The sequence below is a fragment of the Euprymna scolopes genome, chromosome 15 (assembly GCF_053919585.1).
Source record: "Euprymna scolopes isolate OS-2025 chromosome 15, ASM5391958v1, whole genome shotgun sequence".
Lineage (NCBI taxonomy): Eukaryota > Metazoa > Mollusca > Cephalopoda > Sepiida > Sepiolidae > Euprymna > Euprymna scolopes.
This window is the reverse complement of record NC_136496.1, coordinates 129,326,438-129,340,781: the sequence shown is the minus strand read 5'-3', so window position 1 is coordinate 129,340,781 and position 14,344 is coordinate 129,326,438. Positions and strand designations below refer to the sequence as shown.

At 32.7% G+C, this 14,344-nt stretch overlaps 1 protein-coding gene across 3 annotated transcripts in view; it reads right to left on the bottom strand.

The window, feature by feature from the left end:
• LOC145294135 (nesprin-1-like) overlaps positions 1-14,344 on the bottom strand; it is a 1,091,614-nt gene that overhangs the window by 498,301 nt on the left and 578,969 nt on the right. For all 3 annotated transcript variants that reach the window (XM_080141241.1, XM_080141242.1, XM_080141243.1), the window contains 4 exons: positions 5,930-6,076; positions 4,204-4,368; positions 1,871-2,197; positions 51-203 (listed from right to left, as the gene is read on the bottom strand). In XM_080141241.1, the coding sequence (XP_079997367.1) occupies positions 51-203; positions 1,871-2,197; positions 4,204-4,368; positions 5,930-6,076 (792 nt within the window). The remainder of the gene's footprint in view (positions 1-50; positions 204-1,870; positions 2,198-4,203; positions 4,369-5,929; positions 6,077-14,344) is intronic.

Genomic DNA, 14,344 nt, shown 5'->3' with positions numbered 1-14,344 from the left:
CACACAGACACACATACATACATCTACTGTTTTATTTATATAGATTTTACCTTGATTTTATTGATGACTGTTTGGAAGCGAGTCGTCAATTGAGTCATTGTGTAAGACACACCAGCTTCATTACAGATTTGAAGTAATTCTTGTGCCTGTCCACTTAGAATGTCCAGATTACTTTGATGTGAGGAAACTTTATCACAATATTCCTTAAAAAAAGAAAAATAGAATCAAATTTATTGGCAGAAAGAGCAAAGTGCAACAAGTCATATAAAAAAGACATTCAGGAAATGCATAGATCGAATTGCCATCTGCATGTTTTGTCTAAAGCGACTTGAAACCTGAATATGGTAGTCATCGTCATTAGTTTCTCTGGTCGGCTGTTCCACAGAACAGAAACATAGACTGAGAATGTTGCTTGCATGCTGCTGAGAAATAAATAAAAAAAATAAAACAAAGGAAACGCTGAACAGTTGTACATGTTTCTTTTTATTTTCTTCTATGTAAAAAAGATACTAATCTCGAAAATTATGGACATCAACACCTACCATCTTGTACGACACATTATGTTGTTAAATAAACGAAATATGATTGAAAATTATTGAAAATTCCTTCTAATATTGTCATTATTATTTCATATACTTACTCCTGTCCATGATGTTTCCCATGAACTGTATTGATATAGCCTTCAAACAACTCCTTACACACTATACACAATGCTTCAAGCAAACTACAACATCTTTCTCATATATATATATATACTCTTCAGAATAATGAAATGAAATATATCTATTGGTATGCAAATCCAGTGATTTTTAGATGTAATATTTTATATAAGAAAATCCCAGCCAAATAAAATTGCTCAATATACAGGATAGAGCAAATGAATAAAAATTTGGATATTTAAATTTTATGATTTGAAAAAGTTAATCTTCAAATATAGAATTTTCTATTGTATCAAAACAAAGAATACAATTTAATAAGTATATTTCCTTAACCCATGAGTTTCCCATGTTTATTCATCTCCTCAGAGGAAAAATATTAGCGAATATTTTTTATTGATTTGCACCTTATTTGATAAAAGCAATAAACATAGAAAATTAAAGGTTTTAAAATTTAAAAAAAAATAGCATTTAAGAATAAGGGAAATGAACATTGAGGCAGAAGAAGGATATAATTTAAATCCAGAACGAATGCAAAATCATCTCCATTTAATGACTTTACTAAGTTATAGGTATTCAAGAGTGGTAACTAATGAATGTAAACGAGGTTATTAAGAGTGCTCAATAAAAGAGCAAGATAGGAGTATATATGTCACATGACCCCTCACCGCTCCCTTAAACTTTACAATATTTTATTTGCTTTTTTCTTTTTCTACATTTATGCACTGGTTTCTTTTGTGATGTTAACCTTCCATCTGTTGAAACATTAGCATGTTCAGTGTCGCGACCTTGTAAATTTGTTGATATAAATAAAAATAATATATTATGGAAATCGCTCCGGACAAGGTGAAAAGCTACTTGATGTAAGGAGCTAACAAGAACGAAAGATAAATAAAAAATCAGAAAATTAGAATCACTTCAAGACAAATCAAGCTTGAAAGAGACCCCCCCCCCACCACCACCAGCATTCAATCTCTTGGATTCCAAACAGGCTGGCTTAAAGAAAATCACTTTAAAAGTCTAATAAGGAGAGCAGCACCTACTAGGTTGGCTGACATATGGAGGGAGAATTTGGATATTTAAGGAACTTTTGTTTAGTTTTTCAACAATTAGTTTAAATTACATTGTTATTTTTTGTCACAAAACATTTTATTCTTCAATTAAAAATATTAGTCGTTATTTGAAAGGAATAAGATAAAAAACATGGTACTCACTTGGAAACTGGTCAAAAGCTGCTTCTTTTCATCTAAATTGGCTTTTGGTTGGATGTCTTCCCTTAAAGTACCTTCAATTTCTTTGAGAAAAGAATCAAACGTTTGGACATTGGCTTCAAACTGATTCCACAAGCAAGTGCAATTCTGAAGCCGAATATCCACTGCATTGAGCTGATTTCTGTAATCGTCATAGTCTTGTTTTAAGTTCTTAAGCTCACGTTGGCACTTGCTCTTGCCAACAGGAGCCATGTTTGGTAAAATGACATGGCTGGACGCCGTAGTTTGCTCAAAAAGTTGCTTGCCATCTTTACTCTCTTCAATTTGGTTCTGAAAATCAAAAATTAAAGTTTAATGCAAACAAATTATGCAAAAAAAAAAATAAAACAGTTCTAAAAAGGGTATAAAAATAGTTCTGTATTGAGTAGGCTGTCTTGTTTTACGATATATCAATCCTTTTTTTTTATTTAATGCGGAATCAAGTAATTTTGGTAAAAAAAAATTCCATGCTTTAAATTCCTCACATTGCCAAACATTCTTTCATAGTTGTTTTGTAGAAGAAAATTGTTATTTTTGTTTTTGACTTTGCAGAACATGATTGAGTTTTGCAAAGGGAAATGATAAAAAAAAACAATAACATCAATGTTTGATGCATTTTAAGTTAGGAAGCCAGTATTTCAGACTAGCCTGCTCTGATAGCACCAATTTTGTTGTAACAGATTTTGAAAATTATAATCGCAGCTGTTGTAGGGGATACATTGGAGCCATCATTCCTACAAGTTCTTTGTGTCATCTTGGAATTGTAAGGATTTGTCAAGTGCTGGTGCAAATGGTCAGCTCAAACTCTATGTGTAAAATAAAAAGCTGATTTGTTCGATTCTCTTTTCTCTTCTTTGCAACCTCTTTCCCACAGAAGAGACATTATGATCCCATCTCTGATCTAGCGTCATTTGCATGGTAAGTGTTCGCCTGGGCTCCAATCTATGCCCCCCCCCCATTCCTTGCCAATCTTTCAAAAAACAAAACAAAAAACAAACAAAAAAAAAACACTTGCCTAGTCAAAAACACTATCAATAAATTCCCCTGTTCTCTATTGGTACCTTAATCTAAACATGGATTCCATCAACAAAGCTTCTTTCCTAGAACTGCCCGTCTGTGGAACTGTTCCACTGGTCTGCTTTCCAGCTGACTACAATATTGTTATCTTCAAGTCCAACGTAAACGAGTTCTTATTGAACGGTCTTCATAAATAATCTTATACCAAATTTCCACCACAGACGATTACTATGTTACTCTCCCAATGACTACAAGACACACATTAACCCTTATTCTCAAGTGGCTTCTGGGCTTTGATACGTGGTAACCCATTTGTATAAAAAAAAAATACGAGATATTTAAGGTTGAAATTGAATTCACTTGTTACCAGAATTTTAGTAAAGTCACAGATTATATAAAGTTCCAAGTTCTTATAATCATTACTAATCCGGACAAACTCACAAACTTTAGTAATTGCCACAGTAGAATATGTGTGGAATAAAACTGACCTCTTTTTAGTTTAAGGTGGCAAATTGTCCTATGAAAGGAGATCACTTTTCTTATGTCAAATTACCGGTAATTTTATCTAAAGTATAGAAAATACTTTTTTTAATTTTGACTAGAATAAATATATGGTCCACAAGTGGTACAGAGATAGTCTAGACCTGACATTTTTTTAAAAATGAATTCGCCCTAAAATATTAAATTCAATAAACTTGCATTTTTAGTTTTGTTTTTTCTTGTTTCATTTAATGGAAAATTCGTTTTTCATTTAATGGAAAATTCGTTTTTCATTTAATGGAAAATTCGTTTTTCATTTAATGGAAAATTCGTTTTTCATTTAACTAGCCAATAAAAAATGTTTTAGTCATTTTAATTTCAAAACAAATATAAAAAAATGTTTTTGCAAATAAAAATCTTTTATAAAAAAATTGAAAATCTTTTTTTAAAATCAATTATTAAAACGAAAAATCTAATACTAAGTTGAGAAACATTACTTGTATTGATTGGCAGTAACTTTGCTCTTTTCTTTTCAACCAACTTACATGCCTGACGACGGTCAAAGGCCAATCCGACCAAAACGTTGCACAAATAAAACTCAAGATGAGAAAAATAGTTTGATTAATATAAGTAATAGAAATAATCAGACGTCATCTAAAAAGTTCAGAACTTTCATAAGTTGAGATATTTTTTAAAATAAATGTAGAAGAAATACGGAAACATTTCCCATAATTTGAGATTTAAAAAATTATCTCCTTTGAGATGACAAGTTGCCACCTAAAACTAAAAGACAAATTTACCTTTAGTCTGTTTGACTTGATAGCAATTGAAGACCTGTCACCATTTATGTCAGCACAAACAGTCAGGTTATCTTTGGCGCTCTTCAGCCAAGTTCTGAAATGCTCACACGAATCATGGAAGTTCTGGTACTGACCCACTTGTGTCTCAGCTTCGGTCAATTGAGCCTGAAATAAACAAAAAAAAATTAAAGAATGGTACAAACATTTTTTATTTATTTTTTTTATGGAAATCTCTGGAGACAAAGCATGAAGCCACTTGATGTAAGGAGCTAACAAGAACAAAAAATGATTATTACAAAGACAGGAGATGCCTATTGAGCTTAGTCTTGAAAAGACAAAGGCTGTAGGTAGAAGGAAACAGTGAGCAGAAATAGAATTCCACAACTTTGCAGTCATTGAAAAAAATGTACTGGAATAGGAAGCTGCTTTACATAGGGATGCAACACCTAGCAATAGTTACATTAGGAGCGAAATAATTGTGCGGTTAGAGATAAAATATTGAGATTGTTTGGGGGTGGGGGAGCTAAAGTGAGAAGTTATACTCCTCCTCACACACAGAGATCACTATTCTACCACCCCCAAACAGTCTCAATATTTTATATCTCAATTATTGCGCTTCTAATGTAACTTTATATCAAGTTTCAAGTCTATAGACCAAAAATTGACAGTAGTTTGGTACAGAACATACAGAGGGATGCAACATTTCGTCGATGGGACAGAGGCTGAAGCCTAGATGACAGTTCAGGACCTATCAGGTTGATGACTCTCTTTTGAACCCTCTCAAGGAGTGAGACAAGTAGCAGATGCACCAGCCCAAATGTGACAACAGTACTCCATGCGTGGGGGAGTGATGGCCTTATAGAGGTACAGGATACTTTCAGGCATAAGTAGTTTTCTAGCATGGTAGAGAGAGCCTGCCTTCTTTGCAGCAGCCTTGGCAATGCTCTCAATGTATCTATTCCAGTTCATGTTCCCTGTGAAGGTTAGGCTGAGGAGTTTAAAGGAAGCACTTTTGGGTAATGTGTTCTTGGTAAAGAAGGTTTCTTGTAATTGTTGAAGGAAACAAGCTTATTATTAGCAGCATTGAATGTGACCATCCATTTTTGTTCCCATTCCACTACAGATTGGAGGTCATCCTCTAGTGTTTCTGCCATTTCCTTAGATATATGTTCATTTGTTTCCGCCTCGTGCCTGTTATAGAGAGGGTGTCATCAGCAAATATACCCATCTCAGAAACAATTTTATCAGGGAGGTCATGTATATCAAGAATAATAAAAATGCAATGATAGACCCTTGAGGTACTCCCGCATTTATATCATATCGTTTAGATGGTCTTAGATTAACATCACAAGAGATTGAACATGGTTTAAATTCATACTTCACATCAAAATTCAAAGTTTACAAACACAGCATTTATAACGTCGTTGACAGATGGAATCAATTTATAGAGAACAAAAGGTCGTTATTTTTATGATTAAAGATTTTCAAAAACAGTTTTTCATTTTCAAAATGAAATTTAAAATTGGAAAAAAACATTTCAGATAATTTTTAGCTTTGAAATTTCCGAACGTTCCAAATAAAAGTGTTTTTTTTAAATTTTTTTCAAATTTGATGAAAACAGATTTTCAAGAATTGTAAAATTTAAATTTTATTTTCACATTTTCTGAAATGTTGAATCATTTACTTATGGAATGAAATTCTTCTATAATTAATTTTTAAAACTTACTTGAGCTTTTTCTTTGAGAGAACAATATTGGTTAGATATTTGAGAAACATCAACCGTTGCTTCGTCTGAAGACATATTCAGTTGTTGACCCTGTTTAACAGCTGACTCAATGATGGGTGCGTGAGACACAATATCTTGGTAAGTGTTCTGAAAAATTGAAATAAAAACATTCAAATGATATTGGACATGTGCACAACATAATCAGTAAAACACTTGGATCACAAATACGTTGTCAGCTTTGATTGATTTCTTCATTATTGATTTCTTCATTATTGATTTCTTCATTATTGATTTCTTCATTATTCTTACGCATAAATAGCAGAGGTCATGGTAGGTGTTCGACTGAGCTTCAATCTATGTCGCTCGCCCAGAAAACATTCACAACAAGAACTCGTCTAGCTACAACTGATGGCTACCAAAAAGGCTTATGTTACGTTGTGTGTGTATATGAATATGTTCCATAACAACGTATATGTTGAATAATGGGTTTTATATTTTATCTGTATATTCGTGTACGTGTAAATGCGTGTATGTATATACGTCGAATCATTTAATTGATCGTCTAGTGTGTATATTTTAACATTTATGCAACAGTTCTAACAGAAAACGATTGACGTGGACGTATCGAAACAGTTGTAGACAAACAGTTCTTTTAACAGCTGTAAATAACACAGCACATGCCTGAATTATTTACGAGCATTTATTTTCATGATTTCAGCTGACATTTTCAAAGTTTACAATGTCTTTAAATCTTGGCTGCCTTAGGAGATGCTGCTCCCTGCATCATGTAGAGACCAACTTTCCCTTTTGAGTTGTCCATTCTCTCTGATGTCCAGCTAACGACTGCCTAGAATCTCCCCAAATCTAATTCTCATTACGTGTCTCAGACCAATAGCTAATGTAACCCCAACAGTTATTTGTTTATGCAAACCAAAAATATGTTTACATCTATTTTCTATTCTCACATTCCTTTCTTATATTATATGTCAATCATTTTTCCCAATTTAATTGTTTATTTTTCTAATCATAATTGATCCAGCAACTTGCCGTCACTCGAATCAATTAATAATAATAATGATAATAATGTTTTGACCCTCGACCCTGCTTGCCACAGTTAACCAGATACTACGCTATGATCACAGCCAAAGAGTCACAACATTACACAACCACTGCCAATAATTTCGCTTTCTTTATGTGTACATAAAATTAAATAAAACTTCCATAAGCAAAGTTTGTCTCTTAGGATTGCTTAGTGCTTCCCAGCTTTTTCAAATTCAATGTAAACAAATTCTGTTGAGCCATCCTTTTAAAGAATCAGTTCTGACTAGTTTACAACCATCATTACTAGTCCCCTCGATATTCCACTGTTCACTGGTCAAACTCAATCTTTATCCTAAAATGGCTTTTCGATCTTGATAAGCGGTGACTTGTTTGTGAAAAAAAAGAAAAGGTAAACAGAATCAAAAATCGTGCTTAACAAAATATGATCAGTGGCATGCAGAAGATGGGAAGGATGAAGGCATGGTGGCTACGGATTTCTAAATTAAAGAGGTAGGTATCCAATCATATTCAAACTATCACCTTTTCTCGGTACTAGGATTTAAATGATGCAGACGAATAGGCGACTCGAAGTCGGCAGAAAACCATGTCAGATAAAAAAAATTCGCATTATACTCAATTATTTTTTTGAAATCCAATGTAAACAAATTCCCGTTGACCCATTTTTTTTTTCAAACAATCAATTCTGATCAGTTTACAACCATCATCACTAATACTCTCACATTATACTTCATTTTTTTTTTTTTAGATAGAATGATAAAATGTTATCGTTTCATTTTTTTGGAATTTGTTTTAATATTTTTAAAATATATTACTTTATAAAGTAATTTATTGATTTTTTTAATATATTTTTTGAAATAATAATATAATTTTTTTATCTGACGCTGTTTGCTGCGGACTTCCTGTCACCTATTCTTCTCCATCACTAGGACATACTCGAGTTCTTGAGGCATACAAACAAATAGTCAATCCTAGGCATCACGAAACCTTTGCAGTCCACTGCTCCCAAATAATATACTAAATAAACAGACACTTCCTAACGTGTGGTGATGTGAAAAGGGCAGATTTACCAATGCATGGAAACTGATATGGACTTAACAAATGATTGACTGCATGATTCAAAAGTATCTCGACCGAATTAGTGTTCGGGTGAGAAGATGACCACATATGCCAGAACTTTTTTGGACAAAATAAAAAAATTAGAAAACGTAGGTCGTCCCTTCACTGGAAAAAAAAGAACTCTTGCCAAACATGTTATCTCGCCTGCTCAACAATAATCCAAAATAGCAGAAAAGAGGAAGTAGATTTGTGAGACATACTTGTTATATTGACGCACATGTGACTAAATCAGCCAATGGTTGACCGTCATGTTGTCACATGATCTGAATATCTATGCTGCATCAGGAAAAAATGACCACAAAAAATCTTCATAAAATAAAACAACGGTCAAAAACACATAAATAAAATCATATCAAAATTGTAAAAAGTCTACACGGATCGATCAACATTTCAAAATTTTTATGTTTCATCGCACCCAAGGATTTTTCTATTAGAATTTCATCCCATTTTAATCATCCCCATCTCTTCCCTCTAGTATTCACCCCCCTCCCCAGTTACTCCCATACCATCTCTCTACTTTTTAGTCCGTTTTTCCTTCATCCTTAATGTTTTATATTCCATTTATCTTCCTCCCATTTTACATTTCCATCCTAATGTATCCTAAGCTAGATGTCGCATTTCTCTATATCTGTAACCTAGCTCTCTTCTCTTCTTCTGATGAAAAGCGTCAGGCTTCGAAATACCTAGATATGAAAAGCGTTTATAACTCCTCTTTCTATATGACGTTTTTCTTTATTAAACTGACAAATAAATCCATATATACTTTTATTTATTTTATTTTGTCTTAAATTTTATTGTATGCTGTGCTCCACCCGCAATGTTGAGCTTCATATATCATGGTCAGTCCCCATATAAAGATTTTATCCATATTCTTTAAACCTATTTGAGATTATATATATATATATATATATATATATATACATATATACACACACACACACACACACACACACACACACACACACACACACACACACACACACACAAGGGTGTGTTTTAAAAGTAATGCCTCCTATTTTTATTCCACCTGAATAGATCATAGGCGATTACAATTTATATTGTTAGAATGAATGAACTTATGTATTCATGACCTGAAAGTTTCATCTCTCTGTTGCAAATATTGACAGTGCGAGACTCTAAGAAAGCAACTGCTGTCATGGATGTGCATCAGAAGCAGAGATCCATCACTGAATTCCTGGCAAAAGTGAATTGAGAATGGTGGTGACTATGTAGAAAAATAAATTCTGGAGCAGAAAAGGTCGCTCGTTTTAATGGTACCACTTCCATCTTCATAACTCTTCAACTTTTTGAGTTAAAAAAAAAAAAATATAGGTTTCACTTTTGGTCTGACCTCGTATGACCAAGTTCTCTTTGGACGCCATACACAGACATGGTTCATCGCTTACAAAAGTGCATTGAGAATGGTTGTGACTATGAACAAAAATAAATTCTGAAGCACAAAAGGTCGCTCGTTTCAATGGTACCACTCTCGACTTCGTAACTCTTCAACTTTCTGGCTTAAAAAATGGGAGGCTTTACTTTTGGAATTACCCTTGTATATGTACAGTGTGTGTCGGGGTATGTTGAAAAGAAATAATGTACTTGATCATAAAAATAGAAGAGCTAAAATTTTTTGATTTTTTTTTAACTATGCGTTACATATTTCAGATATCTACCATAATTTCAGTGACATGGATTCTAAACTGTAAAAGTGTACCTATGTCAAAACTACCTAGCGAACATACCTGGTGAACCAAGTGCAAAAGAAATACAAACAATTGCACTTAAATGTGCGGTTAGAATCACAAAAGATTTCTCAATAGAAGTGTCTGAATGTCTGGCATAAGTAATAAGATAAAAAAAAAACGTAGCTGACTCCCTATCAAAAGTTCTGCTTACATACAAATTTATACAATATATATATATATATATATATATATATATATATATATATACACTAGCAGGCTGACCGGCATTGCTCGGTTGTAAAATACACTTAAATATGATATTTTGATTAATGCAGATTTCGTATTCATTATTATATTATATTGGACCCAATATATAGTAATGATTTAAGAAGTTTAAAAAAAAAATTTTTTTTAAATGACTCGTTCGCCACCACCGAAAATTAAAACCAAAACGTTTAGCTTACGATTTACTTTTTCTTTTAACGTTAATGCCTGAGCTATGAAGACATGTTTATTGCAAGGCTAAAAATTAAAATATGAACTAATAGCTATTACGTTACGCATGCATATTCATAATTCCATCGTTCGACTTTCACCTGGGAAATTCCATTTTTTAATTTTCACAATTTTGCACAGATTTTCCCCGGCTAAAACCTAACTATAAAGTTTTGCATAGGTTCGAATGCCCTATATATTAAGTTTCATGTCTATTTACCAAAAACTTACAGAAGAGTTTGGTTGGCAATTTTTTTAAACAAATATATACACGCATGCATAAATATATATAGAAAGAGGTTTGTGTTTACTATAACCTTTTTACACAAATATTACACAAGTATAAATCATGTAGAATATCTGCATGAATATAATTACACGTAATAGTAAACTAAAGATGATCATCCCATATGAAAGCTGAAAACTAATAGGGAATTAATTAAAATGAATGTTTAAAAGAATATGCAAATTAGCTCAATCTTTTGCTAGTGAATGCAATTCCACAATCCATATAACAAAGTTGTATTTTCTTTTTAAATGAACAGAAAAAAAAGGTTTTTAATATGAATATCAATACAAAAAAATAAATTATAGGAGTATATATATATATATATATATTGAGAGAGAGAGAATAAGATAAATAATAAAGTTACATAAGAACTTTATTATCAAGTCAATAAAGGTTACTGAGAAAGGAATAAGGGATAAACCTGTTTAGGCTATAGCATTTCAAAGTTAAATGCTTCTTATCAGAAAAGGAAAAAAGTCAGCATTCTACAAATGTAAAGCTAAAAAAGACAATACCGACTTTGGAAACATTCAGATTAGAAATTGAAAAATTTTTTAAATTAGAATTGAAAAGAAATATTTTATGGGGGGGGGTGAAGGCCGATATGATGGGGGGTAAAAGAGAGAAGGGACAGAAAAAGAAGGGACAGAAATGCTAAAAGAATATACAAAATAATATATAAGATAATGGAATACTAGGAAAAATGTTTTTAATTAATAAAGTATGAAAAAAGATTTTTGAGCCTGGAAAAAAATTTCTTTTTAATTAAAAAAAAAAAATTCCAAAACTTTTTCAAAAATTCAAAAAAGCAAAAAAAAAAAATAATAAAGTTCTCATACAAAAATAAAATATAAAATAAAAATAAATCAGAACAAATTAAATACAAAGAAGTAAGAGAAGATTAAAAGAAGGAAAAAAGAAATATAAGAAAAATAAAAAGTAAATCAACTCAAGTTCTTGGAAGGCAGTTCATCGATAATTAGTGGCACTCTAACATAAAATGAGACGGAAGTTAATATCCAGTAAATTCGCATGCGGAATAGTCAAGAAGAAAGATTTCAATGCCCATAATGAGGCTGAAAAGACACTCAAGGAGTAATCCAAACAAGTCATCCAGATCCATATATATAAATATATATATATACACACATATATATATATATATATATATATAGTAATTTATAAAATATATATGGCGATTAAGCTACACTGAATATTCTGCGTTTCATAGATAAGCAAGAATATAACAAACTAATCACAGAAAACATTACAAAAAAACTACAAAAACTAGACACAAACGAATGCGATTACATAGATATAATAAATACTGAAAGTAAACAAATTACCGATAAACTAAAAATTAGCGATAAAGTTGGGAAATTGAAACCTAGAGAGTCATACATTCTGCTTAAAGACCACAAATGGGACTTTAATAATAATCCCAGCACCCGCCTGATTAACCCAACTAAACCAGAAATAGGTAGAATTAGCAAAACTATACTTTCTAGAGTAAACAAACAAATCAAACAGGACCTAGAACTAAACCAGTGGGCAAATACTACCGAAGCAATCACCTGGTTTAAAAATATAGAAAACAAAGATAAATGTACGTTCATACAGTTTGACATCATAGACTTTTATCCCTCGATATCCGAAGAACTTTTTAACATTGCCCTAGAATTTGCCGAGGTATACACTGATATATTCGAAGAAGAAATCAAAATCATTAAAAAATTTAGAAAATCAGTTCTAATAAATAACAATAACCAATGGATAAAAACTAAAATGAAAAATTCGTTCGATTTGGCGATGGGTGCCAGAGACTCTGCAGAGGCATCAGATCTTGTGGGATTATTCATTCTATATACCCTCACAAGCATATTCGATACTACGGATATCGGCCTATATAGAGATGACGGACTAGCTATAATAAAAAACTCCAACAAAGTCAAGGGAGAAAACTTTAAGAAAATCATACACAAAGAAATGAAAAAATTAGGCCTAAAAGCGGACGTATCAGCTAACATAAAAATAACAAACTTCCTGGACGTCACGTTCAACTTAGATAAAAACACATATGAACCATACTTAAAAGATAACGCTACTCCAATTTACGTAAACCCTAAGTCCAACCACCCACCATCAATTATAAAACACATTCCTAACTCAATTATAAAACACATTCCTAACTCTGATCCCCATCTGGCATCAATTGTGATGGATGGCTCTCGTCTGGGTGAGGCCCCGTGTTTTGACAAGCTTCTGGGTTTGACCTTTACTCCTGATCTGAAATGGAACACGTACATCAAGTCTGTTGCCAAGGTCGCTGGAAAGATGGTGGGATCCTTCTACCGCTCCAGAAGATATCTCACTACGGATGCAATTCTCTATCTATATAAAAGCCAAGTACGTCCAAGGATGGAATACTGCTGCCATATCTGGGCAGGAGCTGCTAAAGACAGCCTATCCTGCCTTGACAGAGTACAAAATAGACTTCGTGGCTTAGTGGGGGATGCCCTTTTCTCTACCCTGCAACCTCTCTCCCACAGAAGAGACGTTGCGAGCCTGTCCTTGTTTTATCGTTATTTCCATGGCAGATGCTCGTCTGAACTCCAATCTCTGGTCCCCCCTCGCCAATCTTTCACAAAAAACACCCGTCTAGCTGAATCCACTGTGAAAAATTTCCCCCACTCTATATCTGTGCCTAAATCAAAACGCAGATTCCATGAACAAAGCTTCTTTCTTAGAACTGCACGCCTGTGGAACTCTGTTCCGTCTGCCTGCTTCCCTCCGGACTACAACTTGGATGTCTTCAAGTCCAATGTTAACAAATTCCTAATGAACCGCCCCCTTAAGTAAACATTTCAGCAAATCTCCTCACTAACGTAATGTACTTGCAATAACCCTTATCCCTGAGTGGCTTCCGGGCCTTGATAAGTGGTGATCACTGTGTAAAAAAAAAAAAAAAAAAAAAAAAAGACTCAGTAATAACTCAATCGATGAAAATGCATTTAACAGGTCAACCAATATCTACGAAACAGCCCTAAAAAATAGTGGATACAAAAATATCGATATCAAATATAAGCAACAAAATACCAACAACTATAATAAAATCAAAAATAGAAGAAAAAGAAGTATAATTTGGTATACGGCCCCATATAATCAAATGTTAAAAACAAAACTTGGCAAGAAATTTCTAGATCTTATTGAAAAACACTTTCCCGCAATCAACCCCTTACACAAAATCTTCAATAAAAATACCTTGAAGTTATCTTACAGTTGTTGCTAAAATTTAGAGATGATAATTAAAGCACATAATAACAAAATACTAAATGAAAACAATGTAAACAACAACAAAATAAAAAGTAGACACCATGACAGAAATAAAACCAACACTAGCAGAAATAATAATAATAATAATAATAATAATAATAATAATAATGATAACAAACCAACCCCGGACAAGAATAACCATACCATAAATAAAAATACTAATAACGAACAAGATAAATGCAATTGTAGACACCGTACACTTTGCCCAGTCCAAAATAAATGTCTAATAAAAAGTGTAGTTTATCAAGCAACAATATTTGCGAAAGAAAACCCGAATAACAAGAAATATTACATAGGCATGACTTCCTTAGATTTCAAAACCCGATACTATGACCATAAAAGTACATTCAAAAATAAAACAACACTGTATAAAAACAACACTAGCGAATAAATACTGGGAACTCAAAGAAAGCGGACATTCGCTGATAGTCG